Source organism: Enhydra lutris, unplaced genomic scaffold (assembly GCF_002288905.1).
Source record: "Enhydra lutris kenyoni isolate GAN:26980312 unplaced genomic scaffold, ASM228890v2 scaffoldscaffold3, whole genome shotgun sequence".
Classification (NCBI taxonomy): Eukaryota; Metazoa; Chordata; class Mammalia; order Carnivora; family Mustelidae; genus Enhydra; species Enhydra lutris.
The window spans coordinates 43,848,934-43,874,776 of record NW_019154087.1 but is presented as its reverse complement, the minus strand read 5'-3'; the positions used below and the strand labels follow the sequence as shown (position 1 = coordinate 43,874,776).

The window sequence follows — 25,843 nt, the reverse complement described above, 5'->3', positions numbered from 1 at the left end:
ACTCATTGTGCTTTGTATCTGCTCTTCTTGTTTGATGTCATGAAAGAAGTCAGTAGGAGAGCAGTTGCTTCTACTTTGGGGAATTTTCTTTGTGGAGAACATTGCCAGGGTGCATAATCCACAAAATAAAAGTAATGTTTAATGGCATTTCAAATTAAAAGGATTCTGAACTGGCAAGACCAAAATAATTAGTCATCCAGAAAATTTCATCATAGAAGATCAACCTTGACTCGTGCATGAACTACGCCACATAAAGTCCACATTCTGTTACTGTCTCCCCTTCCCACCCCCTCTTTCCTTTTTTGTTAATGTATCTCCAGCATTTCTTGACTGCCTTGTATTTCCCAATATGTAACCCATCTGGTTAAAAAATAAGCTCCATATGGTACACACTTATTTCTGAGACTGTCTGTTTGGATTTTTCAGGCTGGTGAATGCTTTTGCTTATGTAAAATGCTAATAATACTAAGGTTGTAAGTGTGAATCCCAAATAGGTTATTTTGTTTTTATCTGATACAGAAGTTTAAATATACTTTTATAAAGTGAATGGCACTGTTATAAAAAAAAAGAATAAATAATATAAAAATATTATAGTTATATAAGTAAAAAATATGCCTCAGTTAAATAAAAATAGTGAGTTGGTTACATTTCTAGGAGAGCATATATATTCATCTTATATTTTAGTATTCTTGAATGGATTCAATTTATATGATTGCTGACTCAATAAGAAATATTTTATCCAATTGTTATAGGCTTGAAGTATTTATTTGGAAGGAAAAAAAGGTTAAGAATTAGAGACTGCCCTGCTGGTTTACTCTAACAAAAGCAGGTACTAGTAGAGGCTGCAAGGTATGGGTGGATTAATTTTTTTTCCATAGTGCAATAGTACTAGAAATTATGGTGCTTTGAGTTACAGCTGTACCATGTATGACGTTCTTGACAGAATGGAATAGCTTTGAGCAAAGTGAACTTTAGGAAGCTATCGTGAAAAATCTTAGATAACTATATATTAGCAGCTCTAAGACCGATACTCTAAGAAGTATCAGGACAGAAGTGAAATCACTGACCACAAAATAAATACAGCCAGGGTTTTGGCAGAAAGAGACGAGACACAGGAACAATGCAAACTGCCCTCACATCGTAGAATCCAAACTATTTATTAGAAGATCTGTGTTCCAAGCCTCTTTTTTATAAATCTCATTTCTTCCATTGTTAACAAAATCAAATGTAAAGTCAAGAATGTGAAAGTATTTAAAACCCAAGAAGGGTTTGAAAGAAAGTTTTTAAATGAAGTATTATAAAACTTCTACAGTGGGCAAAGGTTCAAACACTAAAAAGTTCAAACTTCATGACCTCACAGATCCTAAAATCCTATTAACCAAACATCCAAGAAGGACAGGCCTTCTTCAGCAGATGATTCTGTGCAGTGATCCAGGTTTCTCAGTGGGTTTAGGAATTTCCACTGGATTGATTTTAGAGGCAGCTGAACACTAAAGTGAAACTAAGCGTGGGATATACTCCCTTGAGAGATACTCTGTCACCTTCCTGTCCTCATGAAGCATAGTTGGTCAGATGCTTGGGAAGGGGGAGAATCTTAGAATAAATTTCTCTAGACTACATTTTTAAAAAGTTATAATACTAATTTTTAAAAAAATTTAGCTGATGCCTCAAAAAATCTAAATGATGTTAAAGGAAGACGAAAGAATTTCGTTTATCAAGAAGGAGTACAGATTTTTAAAAAGTCACAACACAGTGGTCTAAGAATCAGGGACTCTCTAGAACTGCCCCGGTTCAATATAGCAGCCACTACCCATGTGAAATGTGGCCAGTCGGGACGGAGACGTGCTGTTACTGTGAAATACAGACGGCATTTCAAACAGAAGGTACAAAAAACAATGTAAAATACTTCATCGATAATGTCTCTGTAACGGATTAAACATTAAAATGATAGTAATAGGCTGGATGAGATGACCAGTGAGACCCCCTTTTAATTCCCAAAGCTGTGATTCTACAACAAACACAAGTTTTCTAAGGACAAAAGTACTCTTCATTTTGGAGGCAGAAGATTGTTATTGGACACCGAAGAGTTGAATTGCTACTTAGAAATATTATGAGGACGCTCAGAATTAAATTCGGCAGATTTTTATACTCTTGTGTTATCTATTTTGAACTTGTAGTGGCTTTATTGGGAGAGTCTATCTTCCTAAACTTAAAAACACGATTCCTAGACCATCAGCAACTTAGATAAAATTTCTCTGGTCATGTGCAAGTCTGAATTAAGACTTTGGGGAAGGGGGACTTATCTGAATAAGGAAACTTATTGGCAAATGCTGTGTTTTAAACCTGTGGACTCATTGATGACGTTTCTTAACACACAGAGAAAGATCCACATACTCAGGCAATTATTCTTTAGCTCTCTTCTGTGTTTCTTCCAAGAACACTGCTTATGCCAATATCTATTTACTTAACTTCACTTAGAGCAGCGTCTGGCACAAAATAAGCACCATGTAAGTGCTTTACTAATGTTAACCAATCTAATCCTAACAGCTTTTGAGATGGAGCTTTTTCTCCCTGTTAGGCAGGAGGAAACAGGAACCTAAAGTGGCCCAGTGGCCTGTCCTGGGTCACCCAGCGAGCGAAGGGGCAGAGCCTGGGCTCCACTCTGGGCGCGTGGCTCCACAGGCTTGAAGCTGTAGCCCTTCCCTTGATGTCTCCCTGCCGCGTCATCGCTGCCTCCCACCGCCACCGCCACCCTGCCTGATGAACTGAATACAGCTTAATGAGTTTGCTAACTTAGATACTTTCGGTAACTGACCTAAAAGAAAGATGCCTGCCAAGAGGAAGAGACCCCTGAAAGAGCCATCACAAACATTCAATTCCGCATACTCACCGCCACGTTTGCCTCTTGCTCCGTCTCTGGCACGTAAGGGTAATGGTTATAAAACATATCATTTCGCACCATTTTTTTCCTCATTCTGCAGGGCCCTTCTGTCATCTCCAACATCCATTTGTCTAGATGGGAGCCAATCGGGGGGCCCCACAACCCTCGCTCCCGCAACAGTTCGTACTCGATTTGGCACCACTCTTCTGTCACGTACTTCAGGGCATTTTGCTGACGCTAAGGGGAGGGAGTCCAGGTTGTTTTTCAAACAAAAGCAGGAGGAATAATCAAAAGTCTACAAATAACTTAAAGCCAAGTTAATATGTGCAAACAAAACGAGTGCATATCATTTCAGTCAAAATCATAAAAGTAAAATTATATTTGTTTATGGTTACAGGGGCCAAAGAATTCTGTGAGAAGGTGTGATTTTTTGTGGGGGCCCAAGTGCTTAACACCAAATAAATGACAGATAGGTACAAGGGCAAGGGTGCGGTACACTTGAACAAAGGACACTGAAGCTAGGACCTAGAAATATTACTTATGAACATACACTGCAATGCTTAGTCCAGTGTAAGTCAATAGATAAACATGGTAATTTAAGGATGACTCTCTCCCTCCCACCTCCAAGTCACAAAACAAGTACTTGAACATGCACAGGAGAAGATCTAGTCAATCAGAACAAGAAATACTGCCAGCGTATTGGCTTACTGGTCAGCTTGGTAACATTTGCCAAGATTTTAGGTAAAGAATATAAACATGCAGCTCTGATAAAGTACTTGATGTTCATATAAAAATGAAAGAAAAACCATTTTCAACTGACTACTGGGATAGATCTAAACCATTTTACTTAAATGAAAATTTATGAATTGGTATAACTTCTGGCTATTTATCAAATGTCAAGATGTACAGCAATTTAGCAGATGATTGTAAGTTAGAGTACCTTATCTAATGGTTCATAGAACATAAGCATATAATATCAATCTAAGAATAAAATCTCTTTATATAGTGAAGATTACTGAATGAATAATCTTGAAATTACATGATATCACAGTAGTACTTACATGTAAGGGGGGAGGGGGGGGAGGTGAATCCCGTATAACAACTAGCTAGTGTATGCCCATAAAATATTAGCAGTTAATCATTCAGAAACCTTCAATAGATCTAAATCAGCCACTTTGGAAACAAAATATTTAAGATAGTTATGAATTCACCAAGAGGATTTCACTGAATTTATTTCTTACCAACATAAACACCCAGTGTCTATAATAAAAAATTATTTAGATTTAAGAGTTTTTTTTTTAATTTTGGGAGACTTTCAGAGACTTGGATGCATATTTTCACAGTCTCCTTGTTAAGTCCAAAAGAGAGCGATTTTCTTTTATTTTAATATTTATTAGGAACAACCCATGCAGTATGTATGTCAGTAGTTAATGTCGACGGAATTCGGTTGTGCTAATTTTCAGTTTGTTGTTTTTTAAATGCCATCTGCCTCTAGGAAGTTCAGATTTTTCTATCTTAAAACCAGTGACCAAAGTAGCCATTGGCAGCAATAGTTAAAAACATCTTCTGACGATGAATGCAGTTCAGCAACTTACTCTTAAAAGCGGTAAAAAAGTATCATGAGAGAGTTCTTTCTCACTCGAAGAATGCAAAAGAAATCTTTACTGTGGTTATGAATTCTTACCTCCTGATATTCCTTATATTGTGTATCTACCAAGTCACGGACAACAGCAATATGTGTAAACATCCACTGAGAAATCTCCTAACAATGGATGGAAAAAGAGGCTTAGTATTTCATGGATTTTCCTAGAAAAATGTTAACTAGCCTTAAAGTAATGCCAAGTAAATTTATTAAAATTCCATTAAAGATATAACTATAAGACAAAACAAACAAAACAAAAAACTCCTAAAGATTAATTATGTGATGAATCTAGAGGAGGCTTGTGTGATGGACAGAGATCCACATGCTTTCTCCCCCATCTCTAGGCTCCTTCCAGAATGGGCTGGCTCCCACAGCTTCTGAGAGTGCCATCAGCACCGTTGGGGATCAACTCAGATGCAGAGAACGGCCAGGAAACCCCAAACCCAATGACTGGCTGATTTGGGGTTAACCAGGTTCAGCCATTTCAGCTCAGCACAGGTCAACTATGAAAGGCCATTTTGGCCCCAAAGTTCCACTTAGGTCAGTTGAGCCTGGACCTGCCTTGTAACCTGGTATTTCCCTGTGACCGATCCTGCTTCCTTTCTTACCCTTCACAAATACGGACCATAAGGGCACCTGTAAAAAACATCCTGCACCAAACACCCTCTCAGTGTGCTTCCTGGGGAATCCAACCTGACATAGGGAATGAATGATACACACTGCTTCTCTCAGACCCTTTTCACTGCTGCCACTAAGATTCCAGGATGGCAAAGGAAGTATGATCGGGAAAAAATTAATGGAGGTAGATGAGTTTAAAAAAATCAATCACAATATATATGACAAGATTATAAAGAATAAAAAAACCATTTTGTTCTGGTACTGCTTTAAAATTTATATAATGGTTAGCAACAAAATTATTGAAAGTTTGGAAAAACTGGGGGAAAAAAATAACAACCCATTGTATGGTCACGTATCAATAATGTGACTCTCATGTCCAGTTATGAAGTGGGTCTGCATACACAAGACTCACAATGCAATTTCGTCATAATAAATTGGGAGAAGTTTCCATTACCTGGGTTATTTTTTTATCTCTTCTAAAAGCAAAAATTCAGAAAAGTTCCACTTCAAATCATGTGCTTATAGAGGTTAAGTGTGTTATATAAAACACTACAAGTAAATCTTGAAATAAAGATTTCTAATAATACATCGATGAAACCAAACAATGTACCTGGGTGGAAAGACTGTGTTTATTAAGACCACTTTCCTTTCGATTCCTTCTTGATCCTGTTAACTTGGAAAGACCAAAGCCACTGCTGACACGGGACAATTTGGATTGTGTGGTGGGCACTAAAGCTTCTCCTCGACTTATGCATTTCTTTTCATGGGCTATGAAATCAAAATTAGATTACTTTAAAATTTCTCCATGTATTTATTAGTCTTACTTTTAACATTTCTGCATCCAGGCTACACATCACAATTCTGTATTCATCAAAAGCAGTTTACATTATAGACACAGACATTCTCTTGGATATTTCACATTTACTTGCCGGTGATCTTGTATTAGCATATCTGCTTGACAATTATTATACTAGCTGAACTGACATGTGTTTGAAATTTCACAGCTCTACAGTAAACGCAAACTTATTTTAACTGTATTCAGTTTCTAAGTTAATAACAATTCACAACTCCCCATCTAAAATATTTGGTGCTGTATATACTCAGGAATTTAGAAGGTTTTAGATTTTATAAGGTGATATGGTATATACACTGTATAGTATATAATCCTGAGGGTCAATGGCAGTAAACCATAATTGAACACGATAATATTTCTGCAGCAAAATGTGTGAATATTTATAGTAAGTAGGATAAATATAGATTAGGTTTTGCAACAAGTGATTTTTGGGCACCAAATTCATGAAAAAACCTTAGGTTTTTAGGGCTTTTTGAATTTCAGAATTACGGAGAAGGGATTATGGATTTATAACCAAGATGGTGACCAGGGACTGCATCTGTGAGCAATGCATTATCTTCCAAATTCATAGATGCCAGACGTGTAACATATTTTAGATTAAAAAAAAAAAAATCTGAGAAGAAATGCCAAATCTCAACATAGTCATTCTAGAATGAGTGTTGCTTTTCACTTCTGCTGCCGTCATGACATCCTCTGGGGAAGTTTTTAATTATGTATCTAAAGTGCACCCACATACTCAGATGCATGTAAATCTGTTAGTCACATGACCTCTGCGGCCTCTCTTACCCAAATGGTTCTGCCAGCACTTTAAACCAGCTTCTTCAATGAGCGGCCTTGCTACAGCTATGTCCACGTGACCCCTTTCATTCACAGGCAGAGTGACTTTGAAGAGTTCCTCCAAGGCTTGCTTCTTACTGTGAATCAATTCAGTCCAAACTCTGTTGACAGCTTTTATGAGAAGCTGACGCCCTAGGAAATGAAATCAACAACAACAAAAACACAATTTATCAAAAACACAATATAAAGGTAGTAATTTTCTTCATGCCTTCATCTAAGAATCTCATCTACAGTACTTAATTGTCAAAAAAAAAAAAGCTTCAGATAGTTCAATAAAAACTGCTCAGATAACCAAAAATGTGGTTGGTTACTTGAAGAACTTAAAAAAAAAAAAACTTCATCTGTATGCAGAAGATTGCGTTTTTTATTTATAAAACTGGAAATTACATACACATTTCATTGTCTAGCTCTTCTGTATAAGAACCTCGCCCATTTAAAAGTAAGTTTTACATCTGACTATTTAAAATAAGTTCAAGATTAAGTTAGTTGTTCTTTAATATTTTGCAATAGGCAAGAAATAAGTATTTTAAAAAGAACATTTACTATTAAACTCCATCTTGCTTTGGACTCCTTGCTAATTGGTCTGACTCCTGCTCTAGACCAATCTTCAGCAAGCATCAGAGTCACCTGGACACCTGTTCAGATTGCTGGTCTCCACCCACAGAGTTTCTGATTCAGTAGGTATGAGTGGGGCCAGAGCATGTACTTTTCTAACAAGTTCCCAAATGATGCTGATGTTATTGGTCTGAGCACTTTGCTTTGAGAAACAGTGTTCTGGGTTGTCAGTTCCTTGGGGGATATTCTCAGTGTCTGGGCTTCACGATGTGTTAGTGAAGGACAGAGAATAAATTAATGCTTAAATGAAGGAAAGAACAAGTGGTGTACTTCCAAAGGATAAAATCATATGCAAAACTACCACACTGTATGGCTGTGGAGACAAATACTTTTACAGTTATGACTTTTTGACCAATGTGCAAATTAGAAATGAATCCACTCTGAATTTTTATGCATAATATTTATAAAAATCATTGGGAAAACTATATTAAAAGAGAAAATGAATAAAAGAGAATAAAAATGGTAGTAGTGATGACCTGTCTCAAGTAATATTTGCACCTCTAATGAGACCTATCTAACACTACCAACAGGCAGTTCTCTTAATGGTAAATGCTACATTAATATTGATACTACTATTTGTGCAAATGTAAGTATCATCAAATCTCCCAGTGTTACCATGAAATGTTAGGGGCTAGCAACATAAGAAGAGCTCCAGCTGGTGGGCTGGTTTATGATGGTGGGCATATTGGCGTATGTTCAGGAGGGACCTATTGGAGCACTGGTTGCCATTACTGGCAGTATCTGAGGTGAGTTTTTTGGGAGGGGACAGTCTATCTTAAAAACTGGAAATGGGGGGTGCCTGGGTAGCTCAGTCGGTTAAGCGTCCAACTCTTAATTTTGGCTTGAGTCATGATATCAGGGTCATGAGATAGAGCCCTGGGCCCATCTCTGCACTGGGCATGGAGCCTACTTAAGATTCTCTCTCCCTCTCCCCCTCCCTATTCCTATGCTCATCTCTGTCTCTTAAAAAACAATTCTTTTTGGCAATGGGGAGAGTGGGGAGAAAAAAGGAAGAAAACAAGTCGAGGTAATTACCTTCACTAATATCTTGGCTGTAACCACCGTCTGGTTCAATGTCAGAGGGGATCATAATGTGCCATGTAGTCATGCGGGCTTCTGCTTCCAGTCCAAACCCGTCCACGTTGCTGAAAAATTCCAGTCAGTTTAACCTCTGAAGGAAATGACTGTAGCTGAAAGCCATAATGACTAAGTATAACCCTGCAGACACATGCAAATGCTGGCTCTATCACCAAGTTCCCAAACTGGCAGACAGATACTCAGCAGATGCACAACACAGAACTACTACTTCATCAGGAACATGCCATTTCATAGAGTGATCTCACAAATCCACCTGGCCAAATGTAATGAAACTAAACAACAGCATCAAGATGGGCACCTTAATATTTAAGGTGCTTTTTGGTTACTATTAACATTTTTACCTAAAAATTACCAAAAGTTCCTAAGAACATTTTCCTCATGGGCCTATGCGCTACCTCCCCCACAGTCTCTCATCCCACCACCCTTCACTCAGTTGCAGGGAGATACTTGCAGTTTCCCCCAAGTGCCATATTCTTTCCTTTCCCGGGCACTCATACAGATGGCTCTCTGTTCCCACATCACTCTTTCTCATCCTCAGTGGAGGGCTAACCTCCTCAAGCATGCTCAGGTTGTAACTCAGCCGGTGTCTCCTTCCCGTTCGCAGCACCTGTTCCAAGCTCCCAAAGCACCATGCTTCCACCAGAGCACTTGGCACACCTGACTGTCTGTCTCCCCTCCTAGACTGCATGTTCCAAGACCCTGCCATGGAGTCTTTCTTGCTCATATCTCATCCCAGTGCCTAATTCAATGTCCAGACACTAAATAAGAATCTGTCAAAGCAATCATTGGAAAAATCCTAATTTTACCCACTTCACGCAGAGCACTGCATTTATTCATTACGTTCTTTTCTGTTTATCCCTCTTAACCTCCAACAATGTGTATTTTGTTTATTTTTAAAATAAACTTTCTTTTTAAATTCCATATGTGACATAAGGTGATGAATGTTCAGCTTAAAGACATAGAAAATTAAAGGGAAATGGGGCGCCTGGGTGGCTCAGTGGGTTAAGCCGCTGCCTTCGGCTCAGGTCATGATCTCAGAGTCCTGGGATCGAGCCCCGCATCGGGCTCTCTGCTCGGCAGGGAGCCTGCTTCCTCCTCTCTCTCTGCCTGCCTCTCTCCCTACCTGTGATTTCTCTGTCAAATAAATAAATAAAATCTTTAAAAAAAAAAAAAGAAAGAAAGAAAATTAAAGGGAAAAAAGCTCACAATTTCAGTGCACAAATGTAACCCTTATCTCTTCTATTTTCCATGAAGTTTTAAAACCGAGATTAAGAGGAAAAAGAAATGTTACTATCAAAAAAGTAGAACAAAGAATTTTGGTGGAAAAATATAAAAGAAATTCATGGCAGCAAACTGAATGTGAAAAAGTTACCTCCCAACATGCAGATTAATAAGGCAGTGAGCCAGGCAGCTAATGAATTCTTGGTCGTGGTTCCCGGGCCCCAGGATGAGGTTCCTGTTGACCGTCAGCACCCGGAGCGAATCTAGGAGAGCCACCTGCTGCGGAACAGTTTTGTGTGCCCGTGAGAACTGGTACAAGATGGTCCTGTTGAGGCAGTGATACACCGCATCGAGTGACAATCCCTGGGATCTTCGTTTGGACTAAAGATGGGAAAGCAACTACGCTTAGTAAAATGGACAAAAATAAATGGTCTGCTTCACATTCACACATCACATTAGGTCTACTATGTACCAGGGGCCATGCTCAGTACAGGGTGCTAAGTTAAAAACCAAAAAGCTCTTGCTGTGATGAGGATCGGAACCCGAGACACATAAATGTAATTTGACGAGCTGAGAGCCTCATGCCCCAGTGAGGAGAGCCGTTAAGACTTGCAGAGCAGAGAGGAGTGGCCTATCTGAGCACGTGAGGAAGCACTGTCCAGGGAGAACCTCCTACTACAACTTGTCTGTAAGAATATCTCTACTCAAAATGGCTGGGGAAAACAAATAACCTAAAAGCTTAGTAAAAAACTTCTTTTGATGGTCTATAGTCTCGTTTCCTCACTTGTAAACTTTTCTCTTTGGTTTAAATACAAATTTAGCTCTTAAAAAAAAATTCTTAGATAACCTATGCATTGTATGCTAATAACACATGATAACAGCATTTCCTAATTTCTGCAGTACGTGTTGAATAAGATTAAGCACTTGTGGCAAACCAAGTCCACATTCTTTGGTCAAAGGTACCACGCACTCACACACATGCACACACACACAAGCACACACACACTCACTAAATGACACCTTCAAAGACCTACAATGAACGCTGTGAAAATTTCATTACAAGAAGAAAATATTCCTTTACTATCAACTCTTCTTGCTCTGTAAACCTTTACACACAACTGTATCATAGTGTAATGGAAAAAGCCCTATCAAGTTTTATCAGCTTAAGGTATTTAAACCAAAAGGAAGCTATCCAGGTATCTGGGTAGCAAAAAGCAACAACAGTGGGGAGGTCAGTGAGAGCCCACAGCTTGAGAGAACCAGACAACTTTACAAGGGACAAGTTGGCACAAAGCTATGGATGGGGGGGAAGGGTTACAAGTGTACAGTTTTTATTCACTTTCAATAAACTGAGCTTTGTATTAAATATTAACATTATCTTATTAGTTACATTTATTTCCAATAATTTTGACACATTAGGAAAGTTTTTCAAGAAAAAACATGTACTCTAAAACCAACAGTGACAATAGATTACCTGTGCAATTAGTTGAATTATAAAATCTATAAGAAGTTTAGATTCTTTGTTGAACATGCCTTGCCAAAGTTTGTCCACCACACGTTGTGTGAAATAAAACACATTGTTCACCAATACCTGGTAGCTTCCTCCACTGGTAATAGGCAGAGATGCATCTTCCCCTAAATTTGAGCCGGGAGGGGGGGGAGAATATAAGAAAACTGCTATCAACCAGCACAAGACCAGATCCTCCAAAAATGAGGCTAATGCGAAATGAGTTTATCTACTACACTTAGAAAGAGGACAACTAGGCTCTTATATTTAACGCCGATAATCCTGATATATGTTGGAAGAAATAATTTCTGCAGGACAAGAGTTATGGATTGAGAGTGTGAAGTCTTGTATTGCTTCAGACTGTCTGTGATAAGCGAACAGTTCCTCAACTTAAACTGACAGCGACAGAGGATCTCTGAGAAAAAAGCTGTCAGGTTCTTAGCTTTGAATTGACTCTGGATAACTAATAACGGGTAAAACACACCATCAGACACAACTCTGTTCTGAATATACCTTCAAGTGCAATGAAGTAATATAGGAGAGGACCAGAACAACTGTGAAAATGAAACTACAGTCAGTGCTGGTGGAGTCATGGGGCACCTCTCCTTCCCTCCATGATTACCTTCAGTCCTGTTTCTCCTCAAAAAAGTTCCCAAGTGCCTTCGGTGTGTTTGCTGTGTACACACTACTTCAAGACTAATCCCCCTAACCAAAATGCCCTCCATAAGCCCCTCCTTCCTAGAAGTTCTGGAGCCCCACTGAGTATATTATTCCTACCAAACTCTAAATTACTCCATTATGTAAAACTCTTCATTTTGTATCTTTATATAGTAAGACGGATACTGTACAAGTAAGATTCTTAAGTGATAAAAACAAACACAAAGTTTGACCTGACAGCATGCTTTGAGAATTACATGTTAAGACAATACTAAAAACTTTTTGGCAGACTTACTTAGCAAAAAAAAATAATAATTTAATAGGATGGAAGTTCTTTGATTGATATTATTACTTGGCACTCAAGTAGCCAATATGTTAAATCATTACTTTTCCTTCTCCTTTAAATTCTATCATTATTTTATATATAAATGTTAGCTTCACTGTAAATGTATCAAGTTTTGTATTTTTATTGTAACCAGATAGGGACATACAGAAAAAACATCTTAATGTGTTTTGAATTTATGTTCTGGAATCCTAGAGAACAACATAGGGGTGCCTGGGTGGCTCAGTCGGTTAAATGTTGGACTCTTGATTTCAGCTCAGGTCACGATCTCAGGATCATGAGATCGAGCCCCACACGGAGCCCTGTGCTGGGCTCTGTGTCCAGCTCCGCACTGGGTGTGCAGCCTGTTCTCTCACCCTTTCCCTTACAAAGAACAATTCTACTCATGGGCATATATCTAATAGCTATGTATAAATATTATATACATATGTGGCCCATATGAACAAGAATATTTATAGCAGCTTAATTTCTAATTGTCTCAACCTACAAACTACTGAATGTCCCACCACAACAAATTGGACACATTTTATTTATTCATATAACAGACTACATAGTGATGAAAATAAATGGACTCTCGCTACGGGCAACAACATGGACACATCTCACAAATATGCTGAGTGTGAGGAGCTAGACTGCAACAAATACATGTTGTATAATTCCATTTGTAAAGTTCAAAAGCATGCCAAACGAACCTATTGTTTTAGATCTCGGGACAGTGACTCCATGAGCAGTAACGGGGTCAGGGCAGGAGGGAAGTGGGGGAGCCTGAAATGCATTTCTGTGTGGCCTTATATAGGCATGATGTCTGGGTGGTCATTCATGGAGCTTTATGTTTGTGATTTGTTTACTTACAAGTATATCACAACAAATTAATTTTTAAAAGTATCAGACATTCATAGAAATGTAATCCATTTACATACTATGGTTTTTAAAACATTGTTTCTCTTTACTTGTCCTCTTCCTGCCACCTGAGTGTACAGATGTGGACAAGCAACTTAAGTATTTCCTGTTGTTGACTCTTTATCCCAGATTCAAAGGAAAGATCTAGACAGGCCTCTTCCTCACTACAGAAAAATACCAATATGAAGGAAAAATGCACAGAAAAGAAAAGATGAAGTTAAAAAGGAGATATACTAGGAATTTAGACAGAGAAGAGTGATTCTAGGTACTGTGATAAAGTGAAAATAAAACACAGTATTACCCAGTAAGACATCAGCTGCAAGCAAATGGTCCATCACACTATCCAAAATATAAGTCTGGAATTCTTTTTGCTGAGTTCTTGTAGATCTTTCAGGAGAAGCCTAATCAATGAAATTTAGAATTAGAAACAAAATCAAGGAAACAAAGATAAGAGCTCAAGCATAGTTATATTATCATGTTTACATAGTTACATAAAAGAAAAACCTATTGGTAAATAATAAAACAAGACATGAGAGATGGTAGACAGGCTTATGCTTTCTTTTACTTTTCCACAGAATTAAAAAGAAGCAAAAGTGAAACATCACCATCTTTTGAATCCAGTCCTCCAAAAACAGTATTCTAAGATAGTAAGTATTTAATAAATATTTGATAATCTACTAGTATATCTCACTTCCAAAGACAGCTGGCAATTTATTATGAGATACTGACAAAATCATAAAGCCATTAAAACAAATACAAAACCTCAGGAACCTAGTAATCAAGGGGGTAAAGTCGATGGGGAGGGCAATATTTGTAACAAAAAGTTAACTAAGCATGCAATTTAGCTCTGAGCTCCCTCGGCTTCAAGAAGGAGGGAAAAAAAGATATGGTTTACGAAGCTTTTTATTGTCTATAAAAAGAAGCACACTAGATTGTCAGCAAGGATGTTTTCCTAAAATTGTTCTTAGAGGAATGTTCTCTGTGGGTTTTTATAAAGAGGACAATAATAACCCTATAGGCAATACTTTGGTAAGGGTTTTATACAGTACAAAGATGTTTTTAAAAATTATCTTGAATAAAAGCTTGCAAGCGCAAAGTTAAAGTACAGTTCTCAGATGGCATTTCTGTTGGTAATTAGGGTAATATTACCCAGGTGCACAAATGTCCAGTAGCTAACCTGTGAGGTGGGTGGTAAAGCCCTGGATAAAAGGTGGGGAAGATCCTTTTGTCATCCTCAAATGCCAGTTTTTGGTAGGAGTCGCATATCGAACAATTCAACAAACGGACATAAAATTTTCTCTTAAAAAGAGATCTGGATGTTTTAGATATAGGCACAGTACTGATGCTTTGCAGATCCTTGAACAGACAGATCTGGGACTATGTTTATGACCACGTTACAAAAGTGGGCTTCAGACTACTGTTCTTCATTTACGCTTGAAATGTGCTCCATTTTAAAAAACCCATTTCTTTCTATTCTGATTTTCAATGTGATACTGATAAAGGGTTTAAAGGAGCAGTTAAAATCTAAATTCTATATTCAGATCAAGGATCTTATTCTAGGGATTTGGAAACCAACAGCTAAACCCAAGTTACAGCAAACATTTCTCTGTTTTGCTGGTAAGACATATTTGTTTTAAAATGACAAAATATGGGCCTAATGAGTACATTTAAAATAGTATTAGTGTTTAGGAACTGAGTTTGGTATCTATTTGGGAAAAAGTAAAGGACATGTCATGTTGTTTTTAATCTTAATAAATTTCCCTGTGTAGGCGAACAGCTGAATCACAGCGGTCAGCATGAGCGCCACAGACACCCACTACCTGCCTATCCCTCATGTTGACGGTACAGGGAGACTACAGCCCTACCAAAGGAAGAGAAAGTGAGAATGTTTAAGTGGGAAGCAGACTGATGAGTTCCTGAGGATTACCCTGTCATCAGATCAGAGACCATTTTGTCAAATAGTTTAAGCTGATCAAAGTTTCCCAGAGGAAGGCTCTCCAATCACAGGAGGATTTAAACACTCCTGAAGATGACAGTGCTCATTCTGGATCATAACCACTGAAGGTGGTTAATGGGATAAGTAATACTGAGTAGAGTTTATCAACTCTTAACGAGACAATGTTTTGGAGTCTGTGAACAAAAGGGCCACAGAACTCAGAGAAGTAGCTTCATCAACAATATTTATCTTTACTTAATTAAGAAATATTCTTTTGTATTCTGCATGGATTTAAGGCTAGGCTCAGTCACCAATGCACATTTAATCCTCTGAATCCCCTCAGAGAAGCTGTTATATGAGTGATTATGACCCAGAATGTATACTTGTTACTGGCTCTAATTGCTGGGTTTAAATGTTCTTGCTGAGATTTATTATAGCCTAACTTTTAAAGGATTTAAGACTTTATAAATGCATGCACAGCTGTCTCAAGGTTTTTTTTTTAAACATTCTATGGACTTACTATTATGTACCAGACACAGTGCTTAGTTTTTTGTACATTATCTCAATCTGCAAAAATCTCTCTCTGAAGTAAAACTATCACCCCATTTCAGAGATAAGGTCACCGAGGCTTAGAGTGGTTAAGTCACAACTAGGATTCAAACCTCAGTTTCTCTGATGGCAAAAGTTCATGGCTTCACCTGCTATACCATACTCTCCCAGCTTTACTAAAAGTCTCCATATTGAAGTTAACAAATGCACACGAGCAACTCTGCTACTGTCTCCTCGGCCATCTTTTAAATAAACCTGGTTGGCTGCATACCAGGTAACTGGGATGAGTTCAGGGCAGAAGGAAGAGAAGAGTGAGCACTGTGATCGGCTCTGGCTTCTGGCTGTCAGGCGTCTTCCCTACAGAAACAGGGAAGCCAGTCAACACCAGTACTCAAAGAATCACAGCCTCCTTTTTGCAGGCGGCAGACACCATGCAGAATCTTTGTGTGCAAGGCCAGACAGCCCTGGGCGTCTGCTGTCCACACTGAGGGCAGGCCGCTCCTGCAAGGAAGGCTTTCAGCGCTCTGTGGTTTGTCATGGGCTGAAGCCCTTCAAGAAGAGGATTTTGAGCTTCTTCATTCTGGCTCCAATATTCCTTTTAGCTGATCTCTTCTCTCAGGTATGTCAGAATTCTTTTTGCCCCCTTCTCCCACTTTCTGTCTGTTTGTTGCCCTAGGGTCAGCCAGAGCGGAATGCACACTGCTGGGAATGGGGAGGTCTTTTAGAAGATGGATGGAACAGAGAGTCATGAACTCCCGAGACCACAGGAGAGTACGTGTGGCATCAGACAAGCACACACTCATTAGCTTTTCTGCAGGCAGAGCCAAAACCTTTTCTATCCGTTCCCTTGCGCTTGCCTCCTGCCACCATGGTGGTATTCATAGGCCATGAACTCCCTATAACACCTGGTGGTGACAGCAGACACGGGGAGTAGGAAGAAGAGAGGACCACCAGGGAGACGCTAGTGTAGGCCACTGCAGTTTCTGAGGGAGTCTTCCGTGCCACTGGTCCCATGTTAGGAACCGTAAATATATAATCTCATTTAATCCTCACAGCAGCCCTGAGAGACACGTTTTATTTTTATACCATCTGAAAGATGGGCAAACTAGAAGGGGTAAAGAGAACTCACAGTGGCCACAGTCACACAGCTATAACCAGCACACATTTAATTTCTCAAGATAGATTTTGCTGATGATTTACATATACTTAACTCCCATAAAAATCATGTAGGGGAAGCAGTATATAAATCATTCCCCAGAGAATGGATTGAGCTCAGTGAGATGAAAATGCTTATACAATAAATAACAGGGCCAGAATTCAAAACAGGTATTTTTCACTCCTAAACCCATGCTCTTTCAATTAGGCCCCACTGTCCCCCTTGTACTTGGCCTCAATGGCACACTCTGGTCAGCTTATATGAATGGGAATCTTACTTTTATTAACTTCTAACAAAGATAATTTCACACATTCTTTTGTAGATCTAGTCAAGTAAGCAGATAATCTTGTAGTGAGACTGAAAATGACTGAAGACTGAAGATGGCCTGCCTCTCATATTCTGAACTGAAAATCAGTTGGTTCAAACCCCATCCTTCATGTAGGTAAATGGTAAATATACAGGATAATTCTCTTCTTGAACTTCTTCAGAGATAAAGACTTCATAATCACGATATTCAAAATCATATGCTTGCCACTTATTTTTTACACCAAAGGAAGACATCTAGTGCAATAAATGCTTTGTATGTTTATTCTGTACATACACTGTGTAGTAGCATTGAAGCTCCTCAAAGTATTAAGTTAATTTTTAAAAGCCAATGTGCATCTCTCCTATTAGATGGTATCATAGCTTCATGTTTGAGAAGAACTGCTAGGATGCAGTTACAATTAAATGATTTAAAAATACAGAGAAGAACACACCAAACAACCATACTAAGTCCGTGAGAGGTTAAAAGACATGTGAAAGGTGCTGACTAAATTTAAGGAGTTTACAATGTACCTGGGAGTTTCAATCTTGACATTCCCTACTTCTCCCTGAAATGTAACCCTAGCCACCCCTAACTCCCAGTACAGCCAGACACAATTCCACTGCAGGGCAAATTACTCTCTGCAACAATGAGAAAGTTAATTCAAGGTTAATACATGTTATATCAAACTTTCCCACTGAAAAATATAGAAAACCAAGATAAAAGACAATCATATCATCTATTAGATGACACAGCTAATCTATATCATCTAATATAGCTATTAGAATTCCTGTAAAACTGAAAATACTGTACTGGATAAATCTCCCCATATATTCCACACATGTGTATTTTATTGTTTGGCTCGGTTATGCTTTCTTGCACACACTCTTCTAAACTTGATTATCCTGTCATGTTCTGATCACCACCTCATTTTGCATAGAGTGCTTCAAATTCCTACCCAATCCACTAAGATACCAGCCACCTTGCTTCTCAAAGTTTTCCACGAGGACAAGCTCTACCAGGCATGCTTTTAAACTCTACCAAATGTATTATTGATGATAATGATGATTTTCCTGCCAATATTAAACATTGTGGTCCTGGTTAAAATGCTCAGCATGAATGGTATCTGAATTACATTAGCAATTTCTTTTAATTGACTGAGTGGAGATACTTTCACATGAGTAAGATAAAAGTATCTCCTGTGGTTTTAAGGTTTCAAATAAAAAGTTAACCATGTTAGCCACTAGAGGGAGCAGAGAAAGTGCAGGTTCAGTTGCCAAATGGCTGAGAGCCTGTGGGAAGTTCCCCAGAGAGACAAGCAGTCAGTCTTCTGCACTGACTGAATCTTATTTTCAGAGACCTGGGAGTAACTGACTCTGTGACCCTACTTATAGGAAGTGACCGAAAAAATATGAGTGTACAGCAACTCATCATATACTAAATTCTCTTTCTATGACCTTTTGAGATTTTTTTCTAGGTGAACATTTGGTTTTCAGGGATGACCAATTTCTAGAGCCGGGAGGGCTCATTTTCCGGTGCGTCAGCTGCTTCACATCATTTATTAGGAGAATGGGCAGGTACGGTGGACTAAATGTCTGTGTCTCCCCAAATTTATATGGCAAAGCTCTAACCCTCAATGTGATGGCATTAAGAGACAGAGCCATCAGCAGGTAATTAGGTTTACATGAGGTCATGATGGTGGAGTGCCCATGAGAAGATTAGTGCCCTTGAAAGAAGAAGAAACACCAGAGCTTGTACGTGTGCACTCGCTCTTTCTCCCTCTCTCTCTCTCTGCCATGTGAGAGTACAGCAAGAGCCTCACCAAACTGGTGTCCCAATATCAGACTTCTCAGTATCTGGAACTGGGGGAAATAAATGCCTGTTATTTAAGTCCCCCAGTCTATGGTATTTTGTTATAGCAGTCTGAGCTAAGGTAGCAAGCAACCTAGAACTTTGCTGTCTTGAGGAAAATTAAGTAAGTGCATATTAAGCACCTACTATGTGAAACGCACCATGTCTTAAGCCACACAGGACACCTAGAGCAATGATACTTGGCAATAATACGAAAAAGGGATGGAAGCAGGGAGTTATATAAGCTGAGGAGAGGCCTGTGTGTCAAGAGAAGGTGTTTGCACACTGAAGCCCATGGGCCAAATCCAGCCTATGTCAGTTTTGGTAGACAAAGTCTTATTGAATTCAACACAGCCATGCTCATTCATTTATGTATGGTCAATGGCTGCTTTCTGGCTCTAATGATACAGTGGAACAGCTGTAACAGAGATTGCAAGACCTGCACAGCTTGAAACATTTTCTATCTGGCCCTTTACACAAAGAGTCCGTCAATTCCTGGCCTAGCGAAAGGATGATAAAGGACTGAATTAGGGATATGCTTGTGGGAATAGAAAGAAGAGAAACAAACTGTTAGGGTATGTAGCACATCTGAGATTTAAAAAAAAAAAAAATCCCATAGTCTGTAATATGTTCTGCCTGTACAACCCAGAAGAACATGAAATCTGAAAGGTATCTAGCATCAAATGTGCTTGGTTTCTAATGTTCTAATTAGAAAAACTACACAAAAGAGATGTAAATGCATTTTTTTGGTCTTTACCTCCAACAAAAGATCAATTAGCGGAGTCTGCTTGCTGGCAGGAGTAAGACAGAGGTTGTCTATTATTAAGACCCGCATGAAGTCAAAAACAAACTTCTTAGCTGGGTGATTGGTCAGATAGGTCTTTGTGCCCACGTTGCAGTATTCTGACTGGCTTCTGTTCATCCCTGTGTCTGCTGCAAAGGCTTTAAATTCTTCTGCCGGAGATCCAACCTCATCATCAAGATCAGTCACCTGGTATAATCAAGCAGAAATATATGCTAGTTGTATTTGATTTTATGTGATATTTTCACTTCCATGTTTCCTAAAAACCAAATTATAGCAGCAACAGTATTTTCCTTCAACATTTACCTCACATCAAGCTATTCAAAACATTACCTCACTTTGCTTATTCGACTCTCATTTCAAGGTAGCAATTGGGAACCACAGGTCACAGTTACTTAACACATGCTCTTTCTAGTATTAAGCTGATCAGCCACTAACCATGTATCTGTTCTATGTTGAATTTTCTCTCTATGGTGGATAACTGCACTTAAAATAAATGAAATGATGAGAATGACTGTATCTACATATTGAAATATACCTACTGAGAAGTCAAATATCACAGAATCCCAGATAAAGATCTGGCACAATGGTAGCACCTAAGGGATGATCCATTTTTGCAAATTAAAAAATCCCCAGATAAGTAAATAAAACAATGCCAAAACCAAGCCAATTTTGAGCCAACAGAAAAAAAAAAAGGACGAAAAGAAAGATTATAAGCTGCTGACAAGAAAAAGATGTTGAGATAATTCCTAAGGTCTTTTTTTACCAGAAAAATTAAGATTTAAAAATCAGAAACAAGCCAGGTCATGTTTTACTTGTCTTTCTCCTAAAATTCCCCATAGTTTCATAATGAGTTTTTTACCTTCATACATGAAGAAAAATTAGTATGAACAAAGTAGTTTATTCCAGGCCCTAGAGTAAGTGGTGGAAGTAAGAGAAGATATCATGAAATTCTAAAGTATATAGAGTAATAACTGTCTTTGGGGCTTTGTTTTAAAGGACTGAAGAAGTACCTGTACTACCTATGATTACAGTCTAATAATTTTCTATTAAATTAGTATAGAATATAAAAAACAAAAATGGAACAAAGTAAGGAAAGTTGAACGAAAAAGACAAACACTGATTTCATTTTTGTATAAAGATAACCACTCCTATAATTAATTTGTAAAGACTAAGTCCAGGAGATCCCCAATTCCTGAGATAAATAAAGTTGAGACAAATTTCGGTCTGACCAGAGTTCTGTAACCTGGATACGACATTTCACAACGACATGTATGAGCACGTAAAGCAAGAAATGGGTCCACAGTGACTTGGAGAGGGGAGTGATTAACCAGGGACTTCCAAGAGGACGGTAAATGAAACAGGAAGCAGGATTCACTGCTATTTTAGGGGAAAGCAGAGGACAGTGTAAGGAGGAAACACCAGAGAATAATGGGAGAGGTGAGGCTGTAACTTGGTCAGAAGCTTAAAAGACTGGAAGGAAATCCTGCTAACCACCAGGGCAGATTAATTCCAGTTTGACAGCTCCCCCAACCCCCGCCCCTCTCCTACCATCTCTGAGTAAGGGCGAATGTTGAAGGGGAAGACGGTGGCTGCTAATGCACACAGGAAGTCAGGGCTCATCCACATGGAAGCCAGGTCGGGAACGTTGTGATATAAGTATCTAAAGAACTGCATCAGGGTCACGGGATATTCCCGGAGCCAGGATCCCTCTTCTTCTGATTGCCAAGGCTGTCATGAGGACAAGAAAAGAAATAATTTGTCAAAAAAACTGACACTGCTAAAAATTGCTTTAAAAACCCATTACTCACTACTTTCCTAAACTGGATATGTCGATGGTTCAGAACACTTAGGAACCACACACACGAGCAAATATACAGAAACAAATCTAGAAATAGGCTACAACAAAAACAATACTCCTAGAAACTGACAGGATGTTTGTCTGTTCACTGATGTTTTCACAGCTCAGGAACTTGAGTCAGTGATTTTGATTATTTATCATTAGGAACATGAGTATAGTTGCTGCCAGTAGTGGCTATATTATCCACAAAGCTGTCCCATCCTCCATCATGGGACAGTTATGAGTAACAGAAAAGATGGGGAAGTTACTCCACCTTTCCGAGCCTCACACTGTCATATGTAAAATAAGAAGAACAATGCTTTCAACCACATGCAACTGTGATATTATGATTTATAATAAGAAATACATACTTGGTCTTTGTCCCATCCCATTCTTGGTACAGAGCTACTAAAACCCTCAGAATTTCCTAAGCAAGAAGAGCCATAAAGGGTGTCTTCCCTTAATCATAACAAAGGCCTTTCAACCACAGCTGAGTTCATACTAATGCTAAGACTTTTGGAAAGCCCCGAAAGATGGAGGCTTGCTAGGGAAACCAACCACATCATCAGGGGGTTGGAACTTCCAGCACTAACGCTCTGCACCCCCGGGCGCCTGGGTGGGCCCAGTTGGTTAAAGTGTCTGCCCTCAGCTCAGGTCACGATCCCAGGGTCCTGGGATTGAGCCCCATATTGGGCTCCCTGCTCAGCAGGGAGTCTGCTTCTCCATCTCCCTTTCCTCTGTGCTCTCTCTCTCTCTCAAATAATAAATAAATATTTTTTAAAAATATTAAAAAAAATACAGCTATGCACCCCCTAACTTCTAGGGGGTGGAGGGGGGCTGGAGATTGCATTCAATCACCAGTGGCCAATGATTCGATCATGTCTATGTAATAAAGCCTGCATAAAAAGCCTTTAGGACAGGGTCTGAAGAGCTACAGGGTTGGTGAGCACACAGGTGCGGGGAGAATGGCAGGTGGACAGTGTGGAAGCTCTGTGCCCCTCCCCATACCTCACCCTCTGCATGTCTTCCAACTGGCTATTGCTGAGTCACAGCTGTTTATAATAAACTGGTAATCTAGGACGTAAAATGCTTTCTCGAGTTGTAGAAACCTCCAATTTATAGCTGGCAGGTCAGAAGCACAGGTGAAAACGTGGACTTGTGATTGGCATATGGTGTGCTGGGGAGGGGGCGAATGTGGGACGGATGCTGTCTCCAGGTAGATAGTATCAGAACTGAACTGAGCTGTGGGACATCCAGCTAGTGTGGCAAAACCCCCCATGTATTTGGTGACCAGAAGTGTCAGAAGTGAAGCAGTGTTACAGCAGAATATTGGGAGTAGAGGAGACACACAGGAGTGTGTTTTTCTGTAAAAGCAATACAACAACAATAATGATGATGATAAAAAAGGAAAAAGTGGGGCGCCTGGGTGGCTCAGTTCATTAAGTGTCTGACTCTTGGTTTCAGCTCAGGTCACAAGTTCCGCCATGGAGTCTGCCACTGCCTTTGGGCTCTGTGCTAAACAGGGAGTTGGCATGCCCTGTCTTCCTCCCTTTGCTCCTCTCCATCCCCTCCCCCTGCCACTCTCTCTCTAAAATAAATAAATCTTTAAAAAAAAAAAAAAGAAAAAGGAAAAAAGAATATATGTGAACAACACCGATCTGATACTTGCCCAGAGACCGAGTTTTTCTAACTTAGATTTTTATGTTTGTTTATGAAAAGGGGCCAAAACAAGGATTCCAAAGCATTCTAAATGAATACAATAGTAATGTTCTTTCCTAAGATGACATAGGAATAGTTTTGGCTAAATTAGGTTTGTCAGTACTTGTAATCCAGTGTTGTTAGTGATTTCTCTTACAATGTGATCTTAAATTGTGTAAGCATATTAAGTTATTATTCACAGTATCCCTGTAGGATAAATAGAAACATACATTTTGCCACTTAGTCTTTCAATTCTTCATATCTAAGTTAGAAATAATTAGAATAGTACAAATACGTTTTTCACCTTTAAATGGAAGTGATTTTCAAAGTTCAAATAACATATTGCAATGACATAGACTATATGTTATATACACGTATACCTTGTAATATACAGTTTTTTGTAATATACATTTCATAACACCAGTAATATCAGTTAACACTTAAAAATCACTTACTACATACCAGGCACTCTTGTAAGTGCTTTATGTAGATGCTAACTCCCCATTAAATCCTCACAACAATCCTAAGAGATCAGTTCTCTGACACCAGCATTTCATACATGAGGAAACTGCCAAACACAGAGGCTAGGATGTCTTAAGCATCAGACATGGGATCTGGACCCAAACAGGGCTCCAGAGTCCATGGTCTTATCAGCTGCTTGGTCCATCCTTACAGCAGAGAGCAAAACCACAGGCTGAGCTTCCGGAGGCCACGCATTTAATGAACAGTCACGTTACGTAAGGAGCCCTGTCTTTAAGTGTACACTACAGACCGGAGGCAGCACCAGCAGGCTGGGACGTCTCCGCAGACTTACTGAATTCAGCATGCTGCGCAGCATCCCCAGCAGCAAGAAAGCGGCTTCTGTGCACACGTTATGGATGGAAGATACCACAGTGCCACTGGAGGCGGGAACTCCGAAGATAAACGTCCAAATGGAGTCTAAATCAAACTGCAGAGATCAGAGTGAAGGAAGATTAGCCGCCATCAGTTTGTTTCAGCGAGAGAGCCTCACAAGTTCTAATATTCTGAAAACTTCTTGGACACTAATGAGGTTTTTTTTTTCAAAATGATCCATGACGGAGAGATAGAGACCTAGTATGCCTCCCTCCTAAATTCTGAAAATTTGTAAATTTTCACATTTGTAAAGAAATGAGAATACTATGTATCATCCTGTCTTAGGTACTTAGGCAAAAATCAAGGTTTTCTACTTTTTTTTTCTCTATGAAAACAAAGAAAATACATGCTAATTAGCCCGGAGATAACATTTTAGAGCTATGATTTTAATTAAGCAGGATCTTTTAAAAAAAAGCATGTGGGACTCACTGCCCCCCCCACCTTGGCAATATTCTAATTCACTTAGAGGTTATATACAGATAAGATCTGATGAAATAAAAATCAGTTTAGGAGACTTATTCATAGCAGTTTTATATAACACTTTATGACTATAGTGTCATGCTTATTTTGAAAAATTACATAACCAACCAAACTGTTAAGCCTGAATCTGAAGCCTGACTTAATGTAAGGGTACAGACTTCGTTTTCATGTAAAAGTTTCTGTCAATTACTAGAACTGATTTGAATTAGCATTTGGCATTATGATACTAATAGTTGAGTCCAATCTGAATTCCTAACTCCTCACAGTGCCACAAACATAAGCTCTATACAGCTATCCATAATAAAGCCTTAGTGTTTTTTCCTAAAGTGGATGTTACCTATCATTAAGAAATCAAAGACATTTTTGTAATCAGAACTTACACTAAGAATCCTATCCAATTAATTCATGGTAGACACACCACTCTATTTTCAGTTCTACAGAAATGACATTATACTTCTAGATAAAATCATATAACTCAAATTCTTCAAATCACCATTCAATACCACCCAAAGTCTTTATGTATACAGAATCATACAGGGTAATCAAACAAAACAAAACAAAAAAAAACAGAGACAAAGGACTTCTTTTCGTGAAAGTTTTCTATAGTATCTTCAGATTTTTCTTCCCAAATCAAACTCTAAATGTGAGAAAGGGATGGAATCCCTTTGGTTTTACTGTGAGCAACCCATCACCACACGGTGATTTTCCGGCACAGAGAATTACACTTACGCCTTACTAGATAATTCCTACCTGGCAACCCTGCTTACATCGGCTGCTGATGACAGGCACACTGACCTGCAGGTTCTCAGGCAGCTCACTAACTGGCTGCTGCAGAAACAATGCCATGAGGAGAAAATAGAGAGCAGGGACATTAGTGTGTTTAGGAAGGAATGACTGAAGAACTGGGAAACCAGGAAAATGACAAGCATCCCGGTTAATCTCCCTGACCGTCGATCTCCCGCCAGCACTCCTGCCCACATTGAATCCTAAGAGAAGAGGAAATGTAACAGTAAGTACAAAATGAATAATCGATTGCCATGCAGTATTAACAAAGAAAGGAGTAATTCAGTGTATGTGACATTTCTCTCCAGAACATCCACATTAATACAGGCAATTAACTATTCCATTGTTGAATTAATCTTCCAGGTAGAAGTTCTCTTA

The 25,843-nt window shown here is 38.9% G+C and overlaps 1 protein-coding gene across 3 annotated transcripts in view; it reads right to left on the bottom strand.

Moving 5' to 3' along the window:
• The window catches only part of LOC111154820 (WD repeat and FYVE domain containing 3), a 243,510-nt gene that overhangs the window by 53,315 nt on the left and 164,352 nt on the right, over positions 1–25,843 (bottom strand). For 2 of the 3 annotated variants that reach the window (XM_022514747.1, XM_022514756.1), the window contains 12 exons: positions 25,433–25,668; positions 24,123–24,257; positions 21,322–21,501; positions 19,726–19,959; positions 13,474–13,573; positions 11,240–11,400; positions 9,917–10,146; positions 8,482–8,591; positions 6,781–6,963; positions 5,752–5,909; positions 4,566–4,643; positions 2,891–3,118 (listed from right to left, as the gene is read on the bottom strand). In XM_022514747.1, the coding sequence (XP_022370455.1) occupies positions 2,891–3,118; positions 4,566–4,643; positions 5,752–5,909; positions 6,781–6,963; positions 8,482–8,591; positions 9,917–10,146; positions 11,240–11,400; positions 13,474–13,573; positions 19,726–19,959; positions 21,322–21,501; positions 24,123–24,257; positions 25,433–25,668 (2,033 nt within the window). The remainder of the gene's footprint in view (positions 1–2,890; positions 3,119–4,565; positions 4,644–5,751; positions 5,910–6,780; positions 6,964–8,481; positions 8,592–9,916; positions 10,147–11,239; positions 11,401–13,473; positions 13,574–19,725; positions 19,960–21,321; positions 21,502–24,122; positions 24,258–25,432; positions 25,669–25,843) is intronic. The other variant, XM_022514763.1, reaches the window with a different exon arrangement.